General features: G+C 40.5%; 1 protein-coding gene across 2 annotated transcripts in view; it reads left to right on the top strand.

Moving 5' to 3' along the window:
* Positions 1-3185: 3185 nt before the first annotated feature.
* AMMECR1 (AMMECR nuclear protein 1) overlaps positions 3186-27238 on the top strand; it is a 100108-nt gene continuing 76055 nt past the window's right edge. Inside the window, exon 1 of one of the 2 annotated variants that reach the window (XM_062640193.1) lies at positions 3186-3394. In XM_062640193.1, the coding sequence (XP_062496177.1) occupies positions 3223-3394 (172 nt within the window). In that variant the 5' untranslated portion in view covers positions 3186-3222. Of the gene's footprint in view, positions 3395-3449; positions 3553-27238 lie in introns of those variants that run through there. The other variant, XM_062640192.1, reaches the window with a different exon arrangement.

The raw sequence follows: 27238 nt of genomic DNA, 5'->3' as shown, positions 1-27238 counted from the left end.
CTTCAGGTAACCTCATCCTTAGCGTTTTCATACTGCAGTGTGAGGTACTGTGCTCTTTCTCTACCCACTGGTCTTACCAGGGCTGACATTTGAGGCTGTTTGCTTCAAATCATGGTCACAGTCACAATAATGCAAGATGTCATTTTTGTACCAACTGTGGCGTTGTCCCCAGAAGATCATTGTCTGTCAATCCACTGGAAATGTTCCTACTTCAGTGATCTACATGTGCCAGACATTATTTTGAAGTTCTGATCCAAAGAGCTCCCTGAACAAGAGACTTCCTAAGAGGAAAAGCTGGTGGCATCCTGCCCAGGGAAGTGTGTAAAACACTCACCTGCATTCCCAGTTTATTCTGTTGAACAAGTTTCTGTAATGGAATTCTCATTTGCAGCCACGTTAGTGACTCGACTGCACTGGTAGGGATGGGACTTTGTTTCTCCAGATCAACCAACACCTACAAACGGATTCTCAAATGTTACTGGAGGCTGAAATCCAAATCTGTATGTGGACAATGGCAAACCATTTATAGGCTACACAGCTAAGTCAGCCCTGGTGGGATACCACTAGTTTTGGATACTTCTCCCCTTCTGTCCAGGGAAATCAAAGATGAAAGCCAGTACTGCGCTTACACTGGGTGCTCAGGCAAAAATCGAGTCATATGATATTAAAGAAATGCCTGAAGAAGAACAACAGCATTCAAACATTTAGCTCTCAGGAGTGCGTTAGATAATTTAGAGGTATCATGATATAAAGCATGATGCTTGGTGGAAGATGTACTTTCTCCATACATCTATTTGATAGGCACCATAAGTGTTAGTGCTTTGCTATAAGAACGATGACTGTACACTAACATCTTTGTTTCCACGCCAAATCACCCATCTGTTCTCTGCTCACAATTCTGGCATGCTCTTTTCTTTTCACTTTTGCCCTATGTTATACGTAAGTTAAAAAAGTACAAAAAAGTGCATTATTTCATATATATAATTTATGAGCTAGACTCTCAGTACTATTCAAATGCAACAAAGAGAGAACAGAACAAAGAGAGAATGGTTCAGAATACTAAGTTCCCAACTGTTTGAGATGTGGCACTGCTTTATTGTGTTGCATTAGCAACCTCTTCATAACAAGGAGAGACAAAAAGAGTGTTTGAATTAATGACCTCATTTGTGGGGAAAAAACTTCTCATTTTTTAATGCATACTTCATCTGCTAACACACAGACACTAGCCTCTAATGACAGTCTTGCGCTCATATATCACTGGCAGTGTACCATACATGATGGATTACCCACTAAATGTCATGATTACTGGCTTTAGGTTTTATTAGCTTACAAAAAAGGTGACTACAGTCTTTTCTGTTATCGCTTGGTGCTTCAAAGACAGGAACAAAGGTTTGCATTAGGAGTTTTTCGGAGATCAGTAATTAGACTGCTTGAGGTCACCATGAAACTGATAATATATAATAAAGCCAGATCTATGGAAGTGCTTACTGCCTTTTGTCTGAGAGCAAATGCTGCAACAACAGTCACAATTATTTAGGCCATAATTTGTAATACTCTAAATCTCCTTTTGGTCAGGAGATGGACTTCAGAAAGTGCCTGCCGGGCTATAAATACAAAGCAAATGATCAGCCTACCTCAGGGATTGTCTACTCTTCTAGCTCCTAGAACAACACAGGATCAGAACAGTTAGAACTGTAGACAGACCAGAAGACCTGAAAATGGGCCTTTTTCTCCAAAGCATCAGCAGAAGGGAAGCTCATAGTGAGGCATCTTCAGCAGCCCTTGAACATGCGCAACTTAAACGCCTGTTTGTTTTCACAGGACAAATGCTTAGCTCCTCAGCCCTGCGGAATGTCACTCTGTGTGAAACTACAGCAACTGGTATATAGTAAATACATTCACACACACACACAGCTCTGCAGGATAAAATCCTCACATAGTCTTACAGAAGTACAGCTTGACCACAGGAAGTGGACAGTCCTACCGGAATGACCAAGTGATCACACCCCACCATGGCTGAAGCACATCAAGTATTCTGTTCTCCCTATGGCATCATTTTTGTCTGGCGTATCTTAAAAAACCGATGCTAAAACAGAAGCACATTCTGAAGTAAGGGCAGCATCCAGCTCCTTTCACAGATGCGCAATTGCTCTCCAAAGCAGCAGCCTCTCATAACCCAGTCCCATGTGGCTTGAATCTAACCCAGTTAAGAGTACTGAGGCTTTTTCCCTTTTCAGTGGTAATACAAAGAAAACCAGGGACTAGCTCTTAGTCCATGCTTTGCAGCTTTCATACTGTCCTAAATAGGTTACTAAGGATTGCTTTTGGTGCTACTTGGGAAACTTAACTGATGTCAAGCCAATGTACCAACTTTGTGCCAACTGCTGCTTGTTTTCTCCTAAATCAGGGAAGTAAAAAGCATCAGAGAGCAAGCTGAGGACTGGGCTAAAGTATGCCGTGCTCTAGTGATCTGTGTAAGCACAGCGAATCCATAGGGGACACCTACAGACCAGAACAACCTGGAGCAGTCCTCAAGCTACCATAACGCGTCCTGGGCACAGTATAAACACAAGTGTCCTCCAAGGCTGTGCCAGATACTCTGGCAATTCCTGATATTTTGTCCTTAAGTGAGAATATTTCCTCATGTGTTGTGTTATCCTTCCTTAAAGCCTTACGAGTTCCCTTTCACAAACAGCTTAAAGGGGTATTTAACATATACCCTACACAAGACTGGGCTTTCCAGAAGTCAGAACAGTTTCCAAGACCTCTGCAAAACATCACCTCGGCCAGCTGCTTTGAAACCAAGGAAAAGGGTCACTCCATACAATACAGTCACTACATCCCAAACATGGCAGTGGAAAAGAACTTTTGTTTGGTCATACTTTTGGTCACATTTTTTTTGGTCATATTTCCTCTTCACGTTCTTACAGAACTTTCTCCCATGCTGAACTCTTAAGGGTTAACTGGCATCGGATGGAGGAGGGGGAAATCAGAGGTCAGCTCATGTTCTGATACCAGTGAACTCACAAGTTACTCCTTAAGCATGTGGTTTCATCCTAGGTTCTTCCTGCCAGCGATTTCTCACTTTAATCATACACCCACAGCAACCCAGATCTTTAAATTCAGCAATTCTTTCTCAGGTTTCAGCAAGTCATTGGCAGCCTGAGCTATTTTTGGGATATTTTCTCTACTGCAGATGCAGCCCAGGAAAACGCAGGGAGCATGCTAAAGACCTGCAGCTATTTGCCTTGTGCGATTTGCTCATTTCTCTTTATTTCTCTGTTTTCTTGCACCGATCACTTAAAGGACAATCTCTCTTGCAAACAAAATCCCCGGAGCCTGATTAGAGGGACCGAAGGCTCCCAGACACGGATTGCCTGCCAGCCACAGCACGGTAAGGACATGGACACTTTTGGCTAGCCTTGCATCACAGCTTTTTAAGCTTTGCTGAACGTTTATTTGTGTCCATCGCTTCCAAATCAACACTGCTGGCATGGCAGGCAGTCTCCAGCTCCTGGTCTCCATTTTCATTCCCTAAAATCCTCAGCACTTGTAAGTAACAAATTTATACTCACCATTCTCTTTGTGTGTTCTAGAAATCAATGACTGCCACTAATTTTGATCAGTTCCAGGGGTTGGGGTTTTTTCCTTACATTTTACCATCTTTTTGGAGATCTGTAATTTGTAAACCTGATTGAAACTGGATATTTCTACTGCCTGATCCTCCCTATTTTAGGTATATTCTTATTCTTTAGCTCAGCAAATAAACCAGGGAATGGGTGTATGTGCGGTAGATGGAAGCATTATAAAAAAGACCTGCTAGTGCTGATTTACTCTGATACACACAGAGCTCTCTGGGCTGGTGTGCCAGCTCTGCTATAATACCTCTAAGCTGCCACATAGCAGTGCGCTAACACTACAAAGACATATACAGCACAAAACCAATGCAGCAGAGCAAGCTGTGCTAAAACTGAATAGGTTTTATCATGCAGTTCTTTTCTATATGCTCACCCAGTAAGCTCTGCAAGGACGGGGACATTCCAGTTTCACAGGACATACTGTTTTATTGTAAGAATTGTTGAACATCCTCAGCGATGTATTACTTGTCCATACTACTGCAGGAAGACGAACACAGCTCCTGTCTAATGAATGTACAAACCAAATCCTGGGAATCTCTGGTGACAGAAAGCGGAAAAGAGCTTCTTTTGGTCCTTCCCTGCACTTCAGGCTTTTTACAGAAACTGGAATTACTTTATGCCTTACCCTTTCATGTTCAGTAATACAATGATTGCAGAGAATTCCCCTGAGGGCTTAATGTACATCACCCAACTCTCTGACTGCAACTCTGTGTTTGTTGTGCTGTTAGGAGAGCGTTTAGAAAGCCTGACTTTGTGCTAGAGCTAGGCAAGCCTTTAGATAGAATAAGCAATAAAATCTACCTGTGTCTGCTGCCAGAACAGACAAGCACATACTGTACGCTGGTAGCCCCTAATATTTCCTATCAAAATGCTTAGACATTACAGACTGCAGCAGAAACAGAAGTTACCCCAGTCTTTGAAAGAGTGTTTTAGGAACTTACTAAACTTCATCTTTCAACTTTTCAATGGGGGAGAATTTCTTGTTCATTTTCTAGCTTGCAAATGTTTCTTGAGTGCTTCAGAAAACCAGTTGGAAGGATGGGAGAAATGCCATATGTGCACGAGTGGACTGAAGGTCTTGATGGCTTAATTTTCAGTATGGGAAAAGTTCTGAAGGTCTTGATATGCAAAGAAAGGAAAGGAAAGACAAAGCCATGCAGGATACAGTAACTTGCAACTCAGAGCAGTAGGAGCAAGAAGAGGAAACTTCAACTGCTATCAACAGATTTAGGATCAGGCTCTGAAAGTGGTGGTTTTGCTTCTGAAAGCCTCTCCTCGATTTTGAGACAATTTGACACTGTCTATGTTGCTTCTGAACATAAAACCAGTCTCTGAGCCGGGCTTCAGTGGTGAATCCCTGCCTCAGTTCCACTGATGCTAAATTAGACGAATGAGAAACAGAAATCAAACCTTTAATCCTAAACTCCATTTTATATTCCATCCCAAAGGTTAACACTCAGCTTGCTGCAAGTCTTGAGACCCAACACATTTCCCAGAGACTGCAGGAAGAAAGAAATTATTATAGCTGGATGTGTTTTATTAAAAGTTAGCCAAGCATGTGACTGTTAACAGAGGAACTGATACATCATTAGACAAGTTACATGACACTAGGTAAGATGCATGTAAATCTAGACCCCAGATTGCTCTCTCTCAAAAGAAGTTACTCTCAGCACGAACGGAAATGGGTTAAAGGAAGTTCTACTGACAGGACAGGTCTGTGCAGAGCTGCATGTTTTGGGAACTGAGTGAGAGAAAACTCACCCCAGTGATAAATACACCTGTACAGATCAGTGGTACCATTCAAGTGGTGCTTGCTTGGGCTCCTTTTAGAAAACATCACACTAAATTGTGCCATTGATGACAATCATTAGAAAGACAATGCATGTTGTTTCACAGTATGTGCAGAAATGAAACAATCTGAATAACAACAAAGCAGTTGTCATCAAGGCTATTTAACTTTTTATTCTTAAACCTGTTACATATAGGAGCTCTCTGGAAGTTGAAAACCACATCGTGGCTAGAGGGGGAATATAGACCATGGGATTAGCAACTGTCCACATGTTCCCAACTGAGGATGCACCCATGCTATGTTAATACACTTTCTTCTTGTTTTTGTGCATATACTTTAACCCAGCCACACACAAGATACTAAAGAAAAACTGACTCTATAAATGTACTGATTTATTATTCAGCAGCAGCTACGATGCCAGGCACTCCATAACTCACACTTGATGGTCCTTGCCTAGAGACAGCTATATATAAAGGGCTAATGGATATCAATAAGGACAATGGCTAAAGTGGAACTCAGGCTGACTTAGAGTAGAACTTGCTCTGGAGTTAGAACATGAGTCAATCCCACAATTATTCCTTCGGTTGAACAATCACAGAAATAGGTCCCCCGATTTTAATGACATCCTCAGACACACTCTGAAGTTACAGTAAGTTACTGTGCACGGGCACAGCCATGGCAATTGGCCAGTTCTATTCTCTTCACCTCTGAAGCAACAAACAGACAAATTTTGCTGGCAGTATGTTGGGGGGCAGCATCAATTTAGAGGAGGAATATCACAGAGTAACAGGAATATGAGGAAATGTAGCAGAAATGTAAGGCTCATCAGAGGCAGGAATAAGCAAATGACAGAACAGCAGTGAATGGCAAGCTGCAGGCCTGAGTGTGAGGAGGTAGGCACTGGCTTGGCTTGACAGGAACGGAGGTGTACCAGGACATCCTGGGAGGAATGTGGGAAGACAAAGGTAGACGAGCAGTGCGTAGCTGCTTCCACCCAATGTGATACAGCTGACAAAAAGACTAATCCATTTTACAGTACGCCACTAAAGACAAAGACAATAGAGACAGTATAGTAATGATGGCATCCTATAGGTATGGGTGAGACCCTGTTTGGAATATTACACAGTTCTTGTCACTCACAGTACAGAGAGATGCATACTTCTCATAACAACAGCCAGGGAGATGAGTGCTATTAGCAAAGATACCATCGGAGAAATTAATTATTTAAGATGTATGATAATGTTGGCCCAAGAACAAACAGATACAAATCAAACACAGCAACTAGAACTAGGAGAACACACTGAAGCAGTGAGATGGAGCAAGAACTCTTAACTACCTCTTTCTGCAAGAGGGAGCAGGATCAATTGCTAAAAGCACTGTTACATTTTTGCAAGCTGCTGCAACACTAATGGCTTCAGGACTGTTTCTAGGTCACTGTCATACATGTTAATAAAGGCGAGATAAGAATCATCTCCTGGATGTAAAACATAGATGAATGGATAGGTGCTATAATTTATTCTAGCAGATGTTGCTCCTGTTGACATCACTTGTATCTCTGCAGAAAGACTAAGATAACATTGAAGTGATAACATCAGCCTCTTTCAGACACAAAATTAGCACTTTGAGAAGACTGAATGGAGCAAACTTGGTGTGTGTTGATAATCCAGGAACTCTGTTACGAGGCAGCACAGGTCAGGGTATACTGGAAGTATTTTAGGTGTAAACAAGCATCAAAAAGGTATTTTCATATGTTAAGTTTTTTCCTCTTTTGCTCAAAACCCAAGTTCACCTGGCAGGCCAACAGGCTGCCCTCACTGTGGAGGGAGGGAGAGCATGAGACCTAATTCCTTTATCCCCCAAAGAAAATGAAACTGAATGCCGCATGGACAAGAGACAGAGCAGTATAGATCCGGACTGACCTGTCTGTTTGACACCAAAGCAACAGACCTCAGCACCAAGGCTAAAATTTTTGTCAAAAACATGTCAGAATATCATAACGCAGTTCCCATGTAGATTCCACAACTGCCATAGAGATTACAGTGTATCTGTGTACTTCAGAGGTCTTCTCACAGGTGGTGGTGTCAATAAAGACAAGGTTCTAAGTTGCCTTCAACAGAAATCAGTGTTTCTGTTGCAATCAATCTTTAGAAATGGATGGCTGTTTTTTTCAGACTAACTTCTGGAAGATGTCCTTGCAAAATTTATGACTGAAATTCCATCCCCCAAATTGGAACCAGTCACTGCAAATTCCATAATGTTCAAGTATTTAAATTATCTTGAGATTCTAAGTCAGTGAGCTCTACCAGCAGCAACAGGGAATACAACATCTCAGAGATCTACTTAAAAGACGACATGGTTTAGTGTGAGGCGTCCCTGCCCATGGCAGGGGGGTTGGAACTGGATGATCTGAAGGTTCTTTCCAACCCTAACTATTCTATGATTCTGTGTCTGAGGATACATAAAACCATGGCTACAAGAAACAGATCAACTGCAGTCACTGGGTAATTTTACCTTACCTGCACTGAAAAGAAATAAATCCATTGGATGAAAAAAGTAGACTTCTGGCATTCAAAATATCTAACTTGTTGCCAAAAAGTAAGTAAAACTGTTGAAACAGGTAAGCTGGATACCTTCATATGTTACCTATAGAAAGACTGACTTGAATCACTCAATAATTTTTCTTAAAACTTGTTGGGGAAACAAACCATTGCCCTTAACATTTCATGAATTTCAGTGACCATGCTTTGTAGTCTGCAAGACAGATACTGTCTTTTGGCCTTGTAGACACTGGCTCCAGTTAAACCACAGCTGCAAAAGACTCCTTAACCTTCCCCATCAAACCTGTCAACCCTTCTTTAATCTTGCTGATTCATGATTGGCGTTACTTCATATCATGGTCAGGCCAGCAATCATAAGGAGAATCATTAGCAAAGGCGTCTAGAAGTGGCTCTCATCAACACTGTCTCACATTTATCCCTAAATCAGTCATGCTGTGACTGTGTTGTTCTTGTTGCCAGACACACTATTTGGCTGTCCTCAAAACCTGAAGGTGTAAAAGGGTTGAAATGAATCATTTCTCTGTGTGCAAAGGAAAAACAAAAGGCCTCAGCTGCGGAACAGGAAAGAGATTATTACCATTAATATGAGAAGCCCTTCACATAAGACATTGATCTAGTCATATTTATGTTTAATAATTTCACCATTTTAGAGTCAGATTGAAACAAATATTTCAGCCTTGCAGACCATGCTGACATCACACAGCCCCCACATTTAGTTCCTTCATATAGTTTGTCTGTGCTGGTGCTATTAATAGGCACACTAAAATGGGAACTTCACCCTGGCTCAGCTTTGACTCACTGAATGGCCTTGGGCACCACATAACCTCTGTCTCCGGTTCTCTATCTGCATAATGTGTTTGTCTATCCAGTGACTTTACAGTCATGGGACTCATAAATGGGACACTTCACAGAATTTTTAGGTTACAATACACTGGCTTCCCTTATAATCCCTCTGTACTTCTACAAGAGATTTCATGAGTTTTAACATGAACTTGCCTTTTACATAAAGGCAATGAAACAGTTTCAACAGAAAGAAGAACTACTTAAAACTCCCAAATTAAGCCTCCTAGGAATAGTACCTTGAAGTCAAAGCATGGAACCGCAGCCACATAACAAAGCTTACAGTCTCACAGCCCAAAATATCTTTATTTGATGATGTTTTAAAAAAGCTCTTCACTGTCCAGGGCAAGGGTAGAAAGATGAAAGCTGAATTTCTCACTGTGCAAAGAAATAACAGATAACATAGTTAGCAAAATCTGCGCTGCAAAGTGTGGTCTGGGAATACCAGATGGAAGAATCTGTCGACTGATCCCCATTAATAAACTGGCAGTGAAAAGAGCTACATTATTTTGGAATACAAACTGGCTCTGAGTGCAAGACAGTCATCTTCGTTTGACTGCACCAGCGGATGTAAATCCTCAGTGTAGCTGAGACAACTTGCCCAAAGGCAACTGAGATTTACTTGATGTTGTCCACTGAAACAATTCCTATTTTTTAGCCTGCTCTAGATCCTAACTTCTCTGCCCCAAGTCTGACCCTTTCTGTCCTAAAGAGAGGAAGGCCCCTCCCATCAAGGAAGCCCCTGAGGGGACTTTTAAGACATGCCATACACAAATGTTTATTTATTTATAATGGGAGCATAAAGTGGAGGCAAAAATAAATTGCAGAGTGAGCTGACCTTAGTTTAAAATGCAAATACAAATCAAGCACATTAATTATCAAAAGTTGAATAGTTCAACACCGATTATTGCATCAGTAAATGCCAAGAGAGAATCTCCATGCTGCACCTTTACAAAGGCCAGACATGAGGCCAACAAGCCTCAGTAGATACAAGTGATTGAAACTTTCACTCACCCATCGTTCTCTTATTTTTCCTTATGACTTGGATTTGGGCCTAGATGAACAGCCAGTAATGTAAAGGAATATTTGTAATCCTGGGATATATGAGACATATATTGAACAGAGTTGCCTTAACTCACTCAGCAGTGAATTGCTCCCCAATGTTGGGCCCTCTCAGCTCCACTATCCAGATGCAGGGATCTCCAGATACCCCAACTGCCACAGAACGGGAAATGCTGTTCCAAAACCCACTCTAAAGCTGATCGGATCAGATACTCTAATAATTACATAATTATTAAGATGTAACTACAAATTTATGATGTATCTAGTCTGACGATGCTATTTTAGGATGACAGTTCAAATAAGGATGCAAAAAAACCCTGGCCTAATTCATTCCCAGTGTAAATTGGCAGTATTCCCATTGCCTTCAATGAGAGATTTACTTGTTCACCTCAACTGTAATTGTCGGCCAGCATCTTTCCAATATTTAGGAATGAATTGCACCAGCCTAAAAACTACTCACTCTTAAATCCAAAGCATCTCCAGAGAGTTGGAGGAAAGTTGTATTTTCATGGAAGTATTTGCATTTAGACAGAAGATTCAGATTTCCTGTTACTGGAGTAACTTACCCATAGAAAGAGAAAAGTTCTTAAAAGAATAAAATTCAAGAGCTTCAGAGGCAAAGCGGCAAAGGCCAGTTGAAACTATCTATATCCAGACAAGCAGGAAGCAAGAGTCAGAAGTTGCTTAATGGCTGAGCAAAATCGAGTCTAACACACCATGGCTTGAATGTCAGATGGAAAAAGGCACAAATTCTTAGCTAAAAGAGAATGAAAGATAATGGGAAATTTGGGTACACAGAGTCCCCCACCATGATCCTGCCTAGCAGACAGGTTTAACAAGTTGTCATGTTAAGCTAAAGAAAGTATAGGAAGAGTTCCTAAAATAGAGAATAACAAGGACGAAGGAACAGGCAGAGCCTTAGATACGTGCAATCTGCTTGGGTTGTGTAAGCAACAACAATAAATTCACACATTAAAGCAGAATGAAACATTTCTACTTTTTTGTTTTGTGGGAATGGGGAATTTGTTTCCATTGTGATACAACCAAATGGAGAGTTTCAAAACAGCAAACTTTCCCGAGGAAGGGAAATTTTGAGTTGTGCTCAGTGAAAGACTTTAGTCATGTTAGTGGGCGAATTGCAGTAAAACACAAAAAGTTACTCCACCCTTCTGCAACCCAATGCAACAGCAGTGAGCAGAGGATCAATAGCAGCCCACAGCCAAACCAAAAGCATTGCAACAGAAAGTTCTTGATCCTGGAGAAAACACTTCACCACAGGTTGGGCTATCTTTATGATTGCTGTGATGATAAAGCATATCTTTAGACACTTTACCATATTATCTGAGGGATTTTGCTACAAGAGAAGCTCTATGAAGGGAAAAATGAGGAGAGAACTAAGGCAGCCAAGTGCTCCATTATGTCTTCTCAGAAGGCAAAACAGTGAATCATTTATGATTAGTTCAATAAGCAAAACCACTGATTTTAGAGCTCAGCTATAAATACTTTTTTTTAAATGTGGTTATTGATTTACTATTTAATGATGGTTGGTTAAAAAGATGAGGTTGCCCAAGACCTGTATCCATTAACAGTAAAGGATAAACGCCTAGGACTTGTGGATAGGTGATGTTTATTGACTTTGATATACTGCATAAATACTGTGGACATACATCAATGACTCAGGTCAGGGTGTGCTGCTCAAAACTCCAGATGTTGAACACGTGAAATGCCTGAATCAGTGTTTTGGATAGTAAAACACAAAAAAAACCCACAAGTTTTACAGAACAGGACTTGAGCAGTAGGTTCAGAACTGTTAGCTTACTTTCAAGAATGATTACCTCAATTTTCATCCACTTTAACTACTGCTGTGCATGAAAAAGAAACGCAATCCACTGCCTCAATGGTACTACAAAGTTTAGCCGCTAGAGTGTGTCAAGGCATATGTAAGGACTAAGCCTCTCCATAGTCAGTACCCTTGAATTCAAACTCCTACCACAAGCACTGGACATAGACAAGCAGCTTGAATGTACCGTTTTTCTGATTTCCTGCTTGACTACTAGAACTTGTCTTAAAGGTTATCCTGCTGAGAAAAGGTCTCACCTCATTACTCTGCACAGGGAGTTTCACACGAACACTGAACAACACAGGCATCCAGAAGCAGTGGAGCCAATTTCAAGATCCATTACACTGTTTCTATGTTGTCAATGTCAACGTCAATGAAATATCCCTTCCAGGCTAAGACTCTCACATTGACGCACTACAATAACCCTGTTATTTTGTACTGAAAAGTCACCACATCCAGTCAGCGTGTGTCAATCTGTCCCTCCCTGCTGCTCTCTCTGCTGGATGTGTGCAGTGAGCAGTTGCAGTACAATTTGAGAGAAGAAAACCCCACGTACCTATGCAAAACCTGACAGTCTGCTGTTGTGCTGAGAATGGAGATGCTCTGCTGTATTTAAGCAATCAATGTGAAGAGAAGCCCCTCTCTTTGATAGTAAAATAAAAATAAAAATCAGAGCAGTTAAAATTAGCACTGCGTAGGCATAAAGCACTGCCAGGATCAAACAGTGTGGTGAAATGTACACATTTGGAAGCGCTGAACATCAGGTTCTGCCTGCATCCTTCAACGCTTGGCCCCTTCTCCAGCTCTAAAACTGCACTGACGGCACTCCCTTCCTCTCTCTTTTTGCCCATTTTTGTCTCTTCAGACTGCAAACTCCCATTAGCTGTTTTGCTTACAAAGGCCACCTCTTAGTAATAGTTTCTCACTGTCCGTATGGCACCCTCTTGCTGAAGATTTTAGACATTAGGCCAACTTTTCCTTAAAATACATACCCCCCCCCAACACACACCCCAAAAAAAAACCAACTCCCAAACAACTACCACAGGAGAGACAGGAATCCTACACACAAATCTGCAGTCACATACGTGCACAAGTGGTGTTCTGAATGAGATGTGCAGCACTTGATTTCATTATCTACTTCCCCTACAAAAGGTCTGCTAAGCCTTTCTTGGAAACTGAAGCAGCTTTCCGAGCTTCCAAAGGTCCACAGCATTAAGGTGATGATGATGACAGAGCAAAACACCTTTTGAAGTCCTTAAGGATCCTTCCAAGTCAGCCATATAGGGTCAATGAAAATAATGGGAGAAGATCACCAGATCTGCCTAGATCAGCTTGAGAAATAAGAGTCTGACTGGGCATCTGGAGCTCCCATCTTCTGCTCTGTCACTTTAAATGAACATTTTAAATGTTGCATTTATCTGAAGTGTACTGGTGGCTGACACAAGGACAAGGAACACAAAAGAGAAGAATAGGAACACGGAATATAAATGAAAGATCTGTGAGTGTAAGGTCTCCCTTACTCAGGGTATACCGAGCTAAGGTACATTAGGTAGGTATCCCACAATCCCACCAGAACTAAGCGATCCTTCTTTTCCTGTGGAGCCAGCTGAAATCACAAATCCTTGCACACCACATTTGCATCCTGAAGAACAGGAGTGCGGCACATGCAGAGTATGCAGCAAAGCTCAAGGTCTAACGCTGGCACAGCACGAGGGAGGAGCTACACCCTTACACACCAACATGGGTGTAAGCAAATGGCTTTTCACAAGTCATCTGAAAACTGTCAGGCCAGTGCCTAATGAACATTCCTTAACTAGAGCTGAGCAACTGAAGGTTTCCCCAGCTCAGTAACGAAACACAGAAGGCAGGAAGAAGCAAGCACAAACCTCACGTCCCACAAAGCTCATACAGAATGGTTTTTGCTTGCAAAATAAAAACTTAGTAATTTCAATTCGGGGTAAACCTGAAATGTACATTGAATTAAAGTGTTTCATGCCATTTTACCCCCCCCATATTTTACAATTCTTTTATATAGATTCATTTTAAAGTGGAAAATGGCATTTCAGTTTCAACAGATGAAACACTTCATTTTATGCAAATTAAAATATTTCCTTTAGAAAACAGAGACAATGTTTCCATATTTTTCCTATTATTTCACTTGAAGCTATTTGTCTAGTTCAGACTAGTCTCACAAACAGTCCCAGTCCTTTCAAACCTCTGTTATGCCAGGAGCTTAATAATCATTCAGAATTTTGGTCCAGCTCTATTCACAAAGGCAAGGAGTATTTTGGCCATACGATCTTGGGGAAGGAAATATCCACGAGCCGTTCTCAAACACCTTTCCGTTTCCTGCCACCGTGTCCCCAGCTGATACTGCCTGTGTCTTTGTCCAGCAGCAGCTCCACTCTCCCTGGCAGAGTCCCTCATTAAACATTTTCTAGAATGAGAAGGCTGGAAAGTGAACTCCTCTTTAGAGGGAAGAACACCCAGGAGAAGGGATCACAACTCTGTCCTGAGGCAGGATGAAGTTGATTGGTGTCAGGGATTATTTTTATCTCTCCAGTCAACTAGAAGTTATGCAGCAAAGTCCACGCAGGCAGGGACGTGCAGCACTGCTTTGTACCAGACCCTCACACTGCTTGAAAATAAAGGAAACGCAACAGCAGGCGGAGCCCTGCCCTTCTGCAGCCCTTCACGTAGTCCTCTGCAGAAAGGTTTCCCTGGCCAACCCCCCAGGAGCTGGCTCTGCTCAGGTACACACCGGATCACAGCATCACAGAACGGTTTGGGTTAAAGGGACCTTAAAGCTCATACAGTTCCCATCCCCTGCCACGGGCACGGACACCTTCCACTAGAGCAGCTTACCTTGGACACTGCCAGGGATGGGGCAGCCACAGCTTCTCTGGGCACCCTGTGCCAGATCTACCCAGTTTGCACAGCTCAGGCTCTACAAGCCAGACTTGGCTTGCAGATTGCCTGAGGAAGGTGACTGTTGGGTTTAGCTCCTGCATCTACCATTCCACACCTGTCCTGGCATAATGATGCTGGAAATCCTTGGATAAAACCCTACCCAATTATCTCTGCAGAGTTACAGCAGGAAAAGACAAACAAAACCTCACAAGTGTGAAATTACCTCTGGAAGGGGAACGGCTGTTTCCTCAAGGGTTTTGTCCTTGAAGAAAGGCAGTGTATTTACTGAGTTTCTAACATGGAGAAGCATGTATTTAGATGCGCTTGGGGAGACAGGTTAGTGGTGGACTTGACAGTGTTGGGTTAACTCGTGATTGAGTCTTTTCCAACTGAAATGATTCTATGTATTCAGTTGCCTGAAAGAACATGATCTAACCCATTAAAGCTCTGCATTTCATTTTCATGGGGAGAGAAGGAAAAGCAGTTAATAGCTGCTAGAATTAAAAAATAGAGCAATGTTTCCAAGCAGCCCACTAAAACAAATAAATGACTTGGACTTCTACATTCTCTTGCAGTTTGGAAGTACAATCATTGCACTGCATTTCCAGTGCTTGCAGCAAGAACAAACTCATTATAAACTAACAGAAAACTACATTTTCCTACAGCACTGGTGAACAAGCAGTGACGTGCAAGCGCATAAATAAGACATTTAAATGCATTTCTATGTTAATAAATGTAATGATGTATATAGCTGAATTTTAATCATCTAGGGAATAGAGCTCCTAAATTACAGAGGATAAGGAACTAATTGGATTTTGCTCATCTTCTCTGTTGACCATGAGTAGCATATTGTGTTCCCTAGAACTGAGAAAGGACAACACTCTGGAAAAGGAAGGAGTTACATAAAGAGGCCATCAAGTAGCTTGAACTTTATGATGAGGGGCTTTTTATCTTCTTTTCAATTTTCTAAGTCAAAATACCACTTATTTTAAGAGCCCCTCCATCCTTTGAAACAAATACAACTGAGAACAGTGAGATATGTTATAATCAAAAAGATAATTACCAAAATAGTGGCTAAAGGAATAGCTCTTAGAGCACCTCACATAATTTAATCCCTTTGAAATTTCAGACAGCACATCCTCATGAGAGGCAAGATGTGATTTTACATTCTTTAATACAATGTAGAGATGCAGTGGATATATATGTTTTCCTAATAAGCCTATCTCTAAGTGCTCGACATTTTGAATCATAGCAGCAAAAAGCACTGGGACATAAGATGGGGTAATGCAAAAATAAAACATTATAAAAAGAAATCTGTACATGTTTTCTGCTAACTACGTGGTACGTACACACTACACTCAGAAGCTTTATTCCTTTCTTGGCATGATTTTTTATGGTAACATTACTTGGAAGTAGAACAGGAAGAGTATAACATATATTATAGATTTAACACATAAACTGTTCTGCCAACTAAAATCCAAACAATTTTCTCAGACCTATATTACACTTGGTTATCTTTTTTCCTGTGATGAGAGAACTCTCATCTCATTCCTATGAGATAATGACATCTAATAAGACCAGATGATATTTGCACAGCAGTTTGCAAGAAAGAGAACTACTTTTTAATCTCCATTTTCCATAAACAAAGCTGATAATACAAACCTCCTGGTGAATAAATTATTAGCAATTAGCCTTAATTTGGGTGGTGGATCCTATAGGAGCATTTCAGTGGTAGACAAATGCAATTTGAGAGAGGTTTGTTCTCTAGCAGTAAAATAACAGGCTGAGGTCACTTTAAACAAACGTTTGAAATGCAGTGTATTATTAGTATTTCAATCACTGCCAATTGCCTTTACTTACTATAATTATTGTTTCATAAGATTTAGAACAAACATGTTTTGCTATCTGCTGCAAGACAACATCTCACAAATTGAGGTGATTCAGACTCAGACTTGTCTTATTGTAAGCATGTTCTGAAGCCAAGACTTTAATCCTAATATAAATTATTCAAAACTCATCACAATTGTACCTGTTTTCTTTACAAAAATAAAGTAAATCTTGTATGAACTCTGCCTCAGAGATGGCTGCTCTCTTAATTCTCTTGGTCATAACTCACCCATTCCAAGTATTAATTCCTTTCCATCACTTTTTCTTTCCTAATTCCTTTGCAAAAGGAATCTTAGTGACCACAGCTGTCTGATTTTCTCAAAAGTAACTTTCAGCTTTCTACAAGCTTTGTGGAGTGGATTCCCTTCTTCCACATGAGTGTGATGGAACAGGCCACCCTGGTTTACCTAGCAAATGAAAAGCAAACACTAGAATAATTTACCTGCAATCTAATGTGTTGCTAATGAACAGAAAACAACTTGATAACGCTTCTCATGATAATGTTTTGCATGCTGATGTTGGATATGACCAGCAGTGGCCTTGCTGAGGGAGCATATGGCAGGGACACTGATAACAAAAGATGATGTGACATTGACTTTAATGACTTACCTAACATGTTTAAAGCAGACTGCCTTTTGATGTCCTACCTTCTAAGTGGTTATACTAAGATGAAGCCATCAGATTGTCATAAGTAAAAAGTACATTTTCCATTGCCATCAGCTGCAGAGCTCTCATAGCATTTCTCTTGTGCACTTCTCTACAATAACCATTACCTCAAATATTGACAATCCTAAGTACACTGTAATATTAAATGCTATATAAGTGAGCAACTATCTTTCCAACAGATGTTAAATGCTTTCAAATAGAAACTTCAAGTTTCATAAGAAATGCACTCATAATGTATCAGCTTTGCAAAAAAAACAACCAACCAACCACACCAACCTCCAAATTCCATTTATCTTTCAGGGGGAAAAAAGGTGTAAGTAGGCTATGTTAGCAAAATGGTTACTATTATCCCCTTGGTCTTGGAATCTATGAATACATGAATACAACAGTTCATAGCACTCAGTTCATATGCTGCAGACAAAAGAGGTTTCCTGCATTGTCCTCATGGGACCCATAAGAATTGAAACTCTGCATTAAGGCAATCACTGTAACCAAACCACATACTTCAGCCAGCAATTCCCAGGACTCAGGAAGGAGTTAGTCCCCCTGCTGCCCAACAAGTTTCCCTAATACACAATTAGGTTTTATCTATTTGATTTAGGTCTGGGTGCTTTTCCCCTCCCTCTGAAGAATCAGCTCAGCCCTAGCTGTCTGGATATACATCCAAATGCTATCCACCCAGATCAAGTCAGAAGCCAAATCAGATAGTGCCAACAGACTTTCAAAATTAAAAGCACTGTAATTCAGCAGTGTATAAATCATGTCCTTCCACTGGCAGCTCTGCAACTCCTAAATCTTAGCTGGTGCTTCTTGTCCCAAAGCAGAAAGAAATAATTCTATCTCTGTTTAACAGTTTCTCAACTTTGTATAGCACAAATGGCTTTTCTGATATTTGGATTTATTTTTCCCCAGTAGTGACAATTACGTAAGTAGGACTGGAAAAGTGTACTATTATGGTACAGAATTCTGTTTTGGTTAATATATTTCCAATATTCATGACCTTTTTCATGACTGTCCAGCATGGCCCTCACCCTTCACAATCCTGAAACCCTAATCCTCAGACCTTTCCCTCTTTACCTCCTCCCTACTCTGCAGTTTGGGGGTTTTACTGCCCTTTTCCTCGAGCACACAGCCTAGCTCAGGTCAGGGAGTCCACCTCATGGTGGTCTGCAGCTTCAGACCGCTGGGTGAAACACGACTATGAGCACACATTTGACATGGCTTCTTTTCCTCATATCAGCATGACAACACAACTGATGGCAAGACAACTGTGTTAGAGCTTGGGCTGCTGCTGAGGAGAAGGGAACTTGGGAACACATGGTAGCAATTTGACTTTAAAATCTATATGGCCACAAGGTCTTTCATACATCCCCTTACCTCTGTACTGGGAAGAGGAATACAGAAGTCACATATGGCATTATTTCTCTGTTTCTTGGATAACCAAGGAAGGCTATCCATGGGGTAGACTTCACACAGAAAATCCCGTCTTCTTCACTCCACCTCCATAAAGGCTATCAAGATCATATATGTAAAATTTGGGGAAACAAGAATTCTGCATCTCCTTAGGTGCTGACAGCACTTGGAACAATCTTAATTTAATCTACTTCTGATCCCTTTTCTGTTTGTGTCCTTGATGCAGGTAGTTCAAAGAACAGAATTTTCCTTATCCAACCTCTCCTCTGCAAGTCCTCTCTGCGATTCTCTGAACTTTGCTCTCAGCATCTCTTACTTCCCTCTCTGTCTGGCAGACAAGGCAACCTTTGGGACTCTTGTGCTCTTAGTGTCACCACAGGGCAGAGGTTACAATTCACAGAAGAGCTGTCTCCTGCCAGGCTGTGAGCAGTATGCTAATGTGACAGCTTGGCAAGGATCTGAGAATGTCACTTCTAGCAAAATAACTGTCCTGCCTACTATTTGTCATATATACGACCATATATCCATCCACAAAAAAACCCTACAAAATCCAACTCTAATATATATTTCAAATGAGATGACCACAGGTACTTAGAGCGTGAGTCTATGTCAGTAGCCATATGTGCTGTAATCCTCCTCTCTGTATACAGACCCAGCATAATCCTTTCATGCACCATATATCTAATCTGCATTCTCTGCTTTGGAAGCAAGATTAATCTAAACATTTCAGAATTAATACAAATACATTAACTAGAATACGAATCTTCATTATTTTGGCTATCAAGCAGTTAAAGAATGTGGCAAATGACCAAATAATCAGTCTGCCATTCAGCTATATGCTGTGCTACCATTTCATTTCAGGTTCCTCAAAGCCCTGCAGCTGAACTACAGATGGGTATTTAATGCGGAATTGTATCTTTTGGGGGAATGTGTTATTTTTAAATGCTTAATAATTATGAATTCATTTGCCATTCTTTTTATAAGCAGGGGATCATAATGAACTCATCTGTTATTCATGTGAATGTCAAATGTGTTCCCACAGGAGTTTTATTCTAATTCACTATTAGTTAGTGGACTCATAAAATAAAACGCTATCCATTTATTACTCTGAACATGTAACGCTGGGTAATTGTTCATCAAAGGGCAAATGTAATATTTTTCTTCAGTAACTTTCAGTTCTGATTTAACCAGGTAAAAAAATAGGTTTAAAGGAAGTGTACCTTTAGAAACAGAAGTAAATGTGACAAGCTGTGAGGCTTCCATTTAAAATGCAATGAATGAGATTATCATGAGCTATTTAAAAATGTAAATGTATTATACTATAAGCATACATGCTTGAACCACACACGTTTAACATAAGACAAACTGCACCTCAATATATAATGCCTAATGCTAGTTCTGTGAAAGACACATTTTTAGTATTCATGAGGTGTTCACAACAGTTTTCACACAGCTGTTCTATCGCAATAGAAAACTTAGAGGTGAGATACTTACACATCACTGCAGGATTTGAATGTGATGACACTGGACAGCAGGACTTTGACCTGTGAAAACAAACACAAACTAAGCAAGAGGAAAAACAGAATTCAGACTTCACTTTTTCAGAGTCAAATAAATGGGTGTTTTATGGAATTATTTTCAATTTTCTTCTAAATCCCTAAACTGCATGTTGGCTGTAAGGACTTAGTCCATGAAATGATAGCCCTGAAGTATTTCAGTGACAGCTCCTTAGCTCTGACATGCCCTGCTAGGCTTCTCCTCAAGTATGTTGCAGTGACTCTTTCGGTCTTGAAATCCTAGAATGGTTTTGTGTTGGAAGGGACCTTAAAGCTCATCCAGTTCCAACCCCTGCCACGGGCAGGGACACCTTCCACTAGAGCAGCTTGCTCCAAGCCCCTGTGTCCAACCTGGCCTTGAGCACTGCCAGGGATGGGGCAGCCACAGCTTCTCTGGGCAGGCACCCTGTGCCAGCGCCTCAACACCCTCACAGGGAAGAATTTTTTCTTAATGCCTCATCTCACTCTCCCCTCTGTCAGTTTAAATCCATTCCCCCTTTCCTGTCATTAGATGCCCCTGTAAAAATGAATGAATTATTATGAAGATACATTTGCAAGGGAGATGGCAACAAATACAGGATCCTATTTGTAATCGGAACCAAAAGATTAATGTATTTATAATTTTACTTTAAAATACATAAGCAAGGGAGTTCTTTATTTTTTTCAGTTTAAGTAACAGAAGAATATGATTTTAGTGTTAAGGATTATCTCAGTTACTTTATTCTGCATGGAAATGGTCATTTCCTCAAACCAAGTGTACAGTGTTGAAATCAAAACATGGCATCTCTGTGGAATCTCTGGCAGTCAGTGGGTTACTAGAATATTAACTGTAACGAAACCATTGAGACAAACAAGCATGCAAACCAATGCTCAGATGTGTTAGGAATAGCAGAAAGGATGAATGAAGGGAAGAGTGCACAAGAGGACTAACACTGCTGTGCCAAAACCTGCATGAAACTTGGTTGAAGCCTGCGTGCTTACCAGCTGCTTTTTATTCCAAATGAACATAACGTGTTTATTTTATACATTAAACAACTATGACAAAAGATTATCACTACCAGCAGGCAGCCAAAAGGCCATTCTCTAGAGAGAGAAACAAATGGGGTAGATAAGACAGTGTTATTTAATGGAATTTGTGTGTGCATGGACATATATATATATGGTATAAATGTGGTATAAATGCCACTTTCTTTAAAAGCAGAAGACAGCTCAGGAGACCTAGGAACAGACAAATCATTCATCAATTTATAAGGGAACCTACAGGTTTAAAAGGCCTGATTTTGAACTCATCATTCTGTAACGGTGAAATTCTATTGACTTCATTGGACTAAGTTGATTTATACGTCTGAAAGCAGACTTGACTTGTGCAATAGAAAGGATGTCAGAAAATAATATGCTGGAGAGCATGAAATCTACAGAAAGGAAGCAATAAAGCTAACGAATAAGTGACTCAACTATACAACAAGTAACAATCGACAAGAGGTAATGGCCTCAAGAGGAGGTTTAGATTGGATATTAGGAAAGATTTCTTTAGAAAAGAAAATATAGAAAGATTTCTTTAGACCACATAGAGGGTGCTCAGGCATTGGAACAGGCTGCCCAGGGCAGTGGTGGAATCACTGTCCCCAGAGGTGTTCAAAACCAGTGTAGATGAGGCCCTTAGTGACACTGTTTAGTGGTGGCCTTGGCAGTGCTGGGGTAATGGTTGGATTTGATGATCATAAAACATCTTTTCCAACCTGGCTGATTCTATGATTCTACAGAATGCTGCCAGTTCCCACAGATTCCATTTTATTCAGAGGCTTGCAGGACTTGGGGGCTCAGGCTTGCCAGTCTCCTCTAAAGCTTCAAGGATCCAAGGAAGAATTATGGATGAGCTGCACTTGAGCTGTTTGGCTTTTGCTACCTGCAGGACTGAACACGTAAAAAACAGAGAGAGGTGAGGATGAGGGGTGACCCCAGAGTGCAGTCAGGATCAGCCTTACTGGGGCTGCACTCACACACTGCCGATGATGAAAGTAACAACTGCCATGAGAAAGCTTTTGCTGGAGCCCTGCTGGCTTTTTGCCACAAAGGGTAACATCTGCTATTAACTAACATTCTATTTATATCTCCAGGCTCTTCAAGACAATGTATTTCATGCTTTTAGCAGTTACAGGTTGATAGCATTGGAGCACCAGCACCTTTATGGCAAAACACTGGCATTTGTCAGGTTTTTCCTTCTGAAGAAGACAAGTGCACCAAAGTGACATAAATGGTGACTTTATAAAACTAGTCACAGGAAGGATCAACATGACAGTCAGGGTGACGTGGACAGAGCAGAAGCACTGGGAGAGGCAAGGTTAAGCAATTCAGGCATTGAGGATAAAAAATACTAATACTTTTAGGGAAAAAGGACAACAATGCATTCAATAAATACTAGCATATTGCAGTTCTGAAGAAGGAGAAACACTTAAGACTGACGTGCACATTTTTATCAGCTGCAATAGTCTTCTGCAGCCAATGAACATTCTTTCAAAACAATAGCCAAAAGATTTCAAGAGGTGTGACGAAAACCATCCAATGTAAGTGATTAGATGTTCCTACCTGGAACAGCAGAAGCGGTTCTTGGCTATATTAAGCTTAACAGCTTCTTTTATAGAAGCGAGAATGGGAAAGGGCAAGCAGAAGGATTCACTCGTTTTTCGCTGCTCACAAAGATTAAAGAAGAAAAAAAAGTACTTTCGTCTTTGGAGAAAAGAACAGTATCGCTCATTTCTCTTCAGCTCGAGCTTCGATGCTGAGCAGTGCAAGTGAGCATGAGCCCAAGCTAAGAACTGATCATTAGAGGAATGGAGGTGGAGTTCCTTCAGACCAAAAACTAGATAATATGTGCAAAACCAGAGCAAAAGCAGCAGCCAGAATACACTAAATAATTTTGGAAGAAAATTAATCCAAAACCTCTTACATCAAAAATAAGATCAACATATATGCCCGTCACCTTCCTTACGTGGGAGCATTTCTTTCATCCTAATCCATTGCCATTGCTAACAATCAGTACATGTTGCTAATATTCCCCTCTTCTGGAATTTCTACTCCTTGCATTAACTAAACTGATATGAAACTTTCATTTTGGTGGGTTTAGATGAGCTATAGAATCAAGTGCTGACCACTTGGGATGGTTAAAGATCTCGTGCAATTCTTTGACACAAACAGGCATGGAGTCATGGTGTCCTGATTAGATTTTAATTCCCAGCAATTGCAACTCCAGCCTCCTCGTTTACTCATTCACTGAATATTAATGATTACATTTTTCCTAATACACCTCAATCGTTGTGTCCTACCACATTGTTGCTAGGTGTCATTAGGGGTGGCAGTGTGACTGCACTGGATAAAGACACCTACATACTGTCCTACGTTTATTAATTTCAAAGTCTTAAAGCTAGCACCTCAGCCTCCTCAGGAATGAGACATGCTATTAATATATATGGTTGCTCTACAGGAGTGGAAAACATTTTGTGAAGGAGAACTACAAACAGCCATGTCAAAAAATATGTCCTAAGGCTTATTATTAATGTATCAGCTAGCATAAATCACTGTAGCTCCACTGACCTCAAATGAAACCATGGTGAATTTACACTGAGAATATAGCTGTCTAAGCTACATCTTTTATTATCACTGGACAATGGAAAAATACATTCCAAAGGGAAGGATATTGCATTAACATAACATTTGAGGAACATTCCAGCTCAAAGAATTAAGTGAAAAGAATTCCATTAAAAAGCTGCTCCTTGTCTCACCTTCATTTATTGAAAGTACTTTGATCCTCAGGTTTTCAATTAAATAACTACTGACTCCATTGACAGATTTAATGTTTCTGTCTCTAGTGAGAAAACTGTCCAGTCCTAGATATTTAGTTCAACAAATAACATTTTAGAGCACATGGTGGTTTGTTGGTTTTCTTTTGCTTGTTTTTTTCTGGGAGGAAGAGTTGTTTGTGTGTTTGGGGTGTTCTGTTGTGGTGGTTTTTTAACCAACTGATGCCAGTTTTGCAGAGCAGGCTCCATGCACAGACAGTTTAACAGGACCAACCCCTAAATTTGCCTGAGAGTGAAAAATGTCTGCAAAACAGTGTTAAAATAATTTTAAAATTTAAAAACAATTTTAAAATAATACAGCCTGGATTCACAGTATGGTGAAATTGTAACATAGCTCAAAACATGAAACGGGGCCAGGACTCCAGCTACACAACATGCGAGGACCTTTTGTCTGCTGGCTGGTATCACATCCTGAGATGGCTTTTTGTACAAGATTTTTTAGAAGAGACTTCAATAGGGGTTTGATATATGGAACAATAGCAGGATATGGCCTCTAACTGGTAGGAACAATTACTGTTCTCAGACATGTGCAAGTTAACTTTCATTAACTTTATTGGATTTTGTGCACACTTTCTGGCCTAGATTCAGAGCTGCATCTAATTTCTCCTGGGGACAGCCGAGAAAGGGAGCACACTGAAGAACAGCAACTATTCTGTCTAAGCAGAATATACTGAGGAAAACTCACACGAGCCTCAAGGATGTGACAGAGCAGTTTGGGAATAACGTGAGAAAGTAATGCAGGCAGACCCACTTTCTTTCCAGCTACATCCATAAAGCCTTGTAGGCTGCAGAGCAAGGGAAGAGTTGTCTAGACTGTCTCCACAATGGGTGGAAACTCCTCAGACCAAAGGAATTCTCAGCATGTAAATCTTCCAGTTTAATGGCAGGCTTGTCCAAAAGAGATCATTATGATGGGAAGACACAAAGACAGAATTTAACCGTTGAATCTGGGGAGATCTAAGTACAGACTCTTCTCTAGACTAATAACTAACTAGAGTAATAACCAACAACTCCATAGAGATGCTAGCTGGTTACACTGCTCAATTTTTGGAGTTTGTTTTTTACAGAATTAACTGTGGTATAATGTTTCTTTTGGTTCCAAGAAAGTGGAAAACGATAGATTTTGAAAAGAGAGCTTTGTTTCCCCTTTCACTCCCCAGCTCTGACTTTTCCACAGTCTCAAGCATTAACTACTTCAAGGCCCCTTATGCAGCCTTTATCTTTCATCTACTTCCTCAACTGGCTTTCCTCACCTATTGTTTAAAATTCAAACACTTCTGTGATTTCTGACAGTTTCCCCACAAATACATGCAATGCCACTTTAGGCTACTGCTTCTCATTTTTCACTAGTACTGTCCAAGCTGCCCAGGGCTATAAATTCTCCATTTTGTACAGCCACTTCAACAGACCAACATGGATTTTTTCCTGATAAACCAGACTGCAGAACAAATTTGGCTGAAAAATAATTAAGGGAAAATAATAATTGTTTTTCAGCTTGATTTTCTGCCTCACATCTGCACAAACAGCTGCACAAATGCAACAGAAAGGGTGGGACAGGAAAGAGAACAATTAGCTGAGGGCGAGCTGCTTAAACCAACATTACTACTACTGCAGAAATGCACATGGAACCACAGCCTAAACGTGCTATTTTAAGTAGCCTTTTAAATCCCTCACCTGTCACAGTGCCTATTAAAAGAGTTGATGCTAATAAGGCAAGGATTATATCACTCCTGCTTACCCATGCAGCCCAATTTTGGTTCATTGTTTCCTGGTTCTTGTCTTGTAATTAGATTGTAAGATACTGAGAACACAAATCATATTTTGGCCTACTCGAGAACAAACTGACTTCTACTACAGGCAGCACAAGTGTTACCTCGGATTCAAAAGGAACTGGATCATGTCTGTTAGGTTAGAGTTTCCCTCAGGCAGTAGCCATTCTGCTGTTTTGCTGGAGAAGGGCAACCCTTCAGAGCAGCTTTGGATCACTGAAGAATACCTTTCTGCAAATAATTCCATTTTTCTTATCACCATTTTGCTAACAGCTCTTTTCAGGAATCATGGGTTGTGATTTTTAATTAAGAAATTAATTTCGATCTCTCACTTGTAACAAGTGATGATCCTAAAATCACTGGGGCTTTAGAACATGAGGTGAGCAATAATGCTAAACAGCTGGAATCATAAAGCAGAGCTACATCATACCTAAATTAAACTGATCTAATTGGACTACCATACTGACTCTGTTGGTACTGCTGAGAGTCTGGTTTTATACTGAGTTCACTCAGTACATTTCACTGCATATGAGGCACAGCACAGTCATCAACCAACAGGAGAAAATCTGCTTATGTTCACAAAATATAGTACTATATACATGAAGGAATGGAACACATTCAGGGTTCCTTGTAATAAGAAATGTAAAGGTCCTTAGACTTAACTGAAGCAAAGGGCCAGTGGAACAGATGTTGCAGTTAACAGAAGCCATCTTGTCCAAAGAATAATATCAATGGAAGTTTTCCATTCAGCTATAAAAAATGTTTTGCAAGTCTGCAGCTCTCCCCACTACTGACAAAAAGATTTGATAATACAACTGTGTCTTCCTGGTTCCTTGTAACAATGATTTCCACAGTTGTGTTCTTGTATTTGTTGCTCTCTCTACAAAAGAGAGACTTGGTATATGTTACACTGCAATAATGTAATGTACAATACATAAAGTAAGAGCACAACTATAAGCAGATATAGCAAAGACCATGTGCAGAGGGAGAAAAAGTAACATGTTTTTCATGAATAAGTGATGTATTCAATTTACCCTTTCATTCAGGGACCACTGCAATACAATCCTTAATGAAAAAGTGACCGCTGTGCACTACCAATAGTCTTGATACTCCTTAAGGGTATCAGTCCTAGCTCTGAGGCTCGCACTGAGCCCCACAAGTACCTATCCCAGTAGGGTGAACAATCTGTATTTGTGAATGCATCACAGGCTTTTGCAATTACTTGATATTTTGACAGGTGTTAGTGTTAAGGAATGTAGGACTGTAAAAACCTGATAAAAAGGCAGAATTCAATACCTGGAGAAACTGTTTTCCCAAAAGCAACAGAAGGTGTCACTGCTAACTGATTTTAAACAAATGAATCCCTATGTGGAAAACACTGCCTTTGTTTTGAAAGAAACTTGAAAGTTGTTTCAGAGAGGGGAACTGGGTTCCCTTCTCAAGTATTCTCCAG

This window comes from Pezoporus occidentalis, unplaced genomic scaffold (genome assembly GCF_034315485.1).
Source record: "Pezoporus occidentalis ecotype Australia unplaced genomic scaffold, CSIRO_AGI_Poc_V1 ctg63, whole genome shotgun sequence".
NCBI classification, from domain to species: Eukaryota; Metazoa; Chordata; class Aves; order Psittaciformes; family Psittacidae; genus Pezoporus; species Pezoporus occidentalis.
This window is presented reverse-complemented; position numbering and strand designations above follow the sequence as displayed.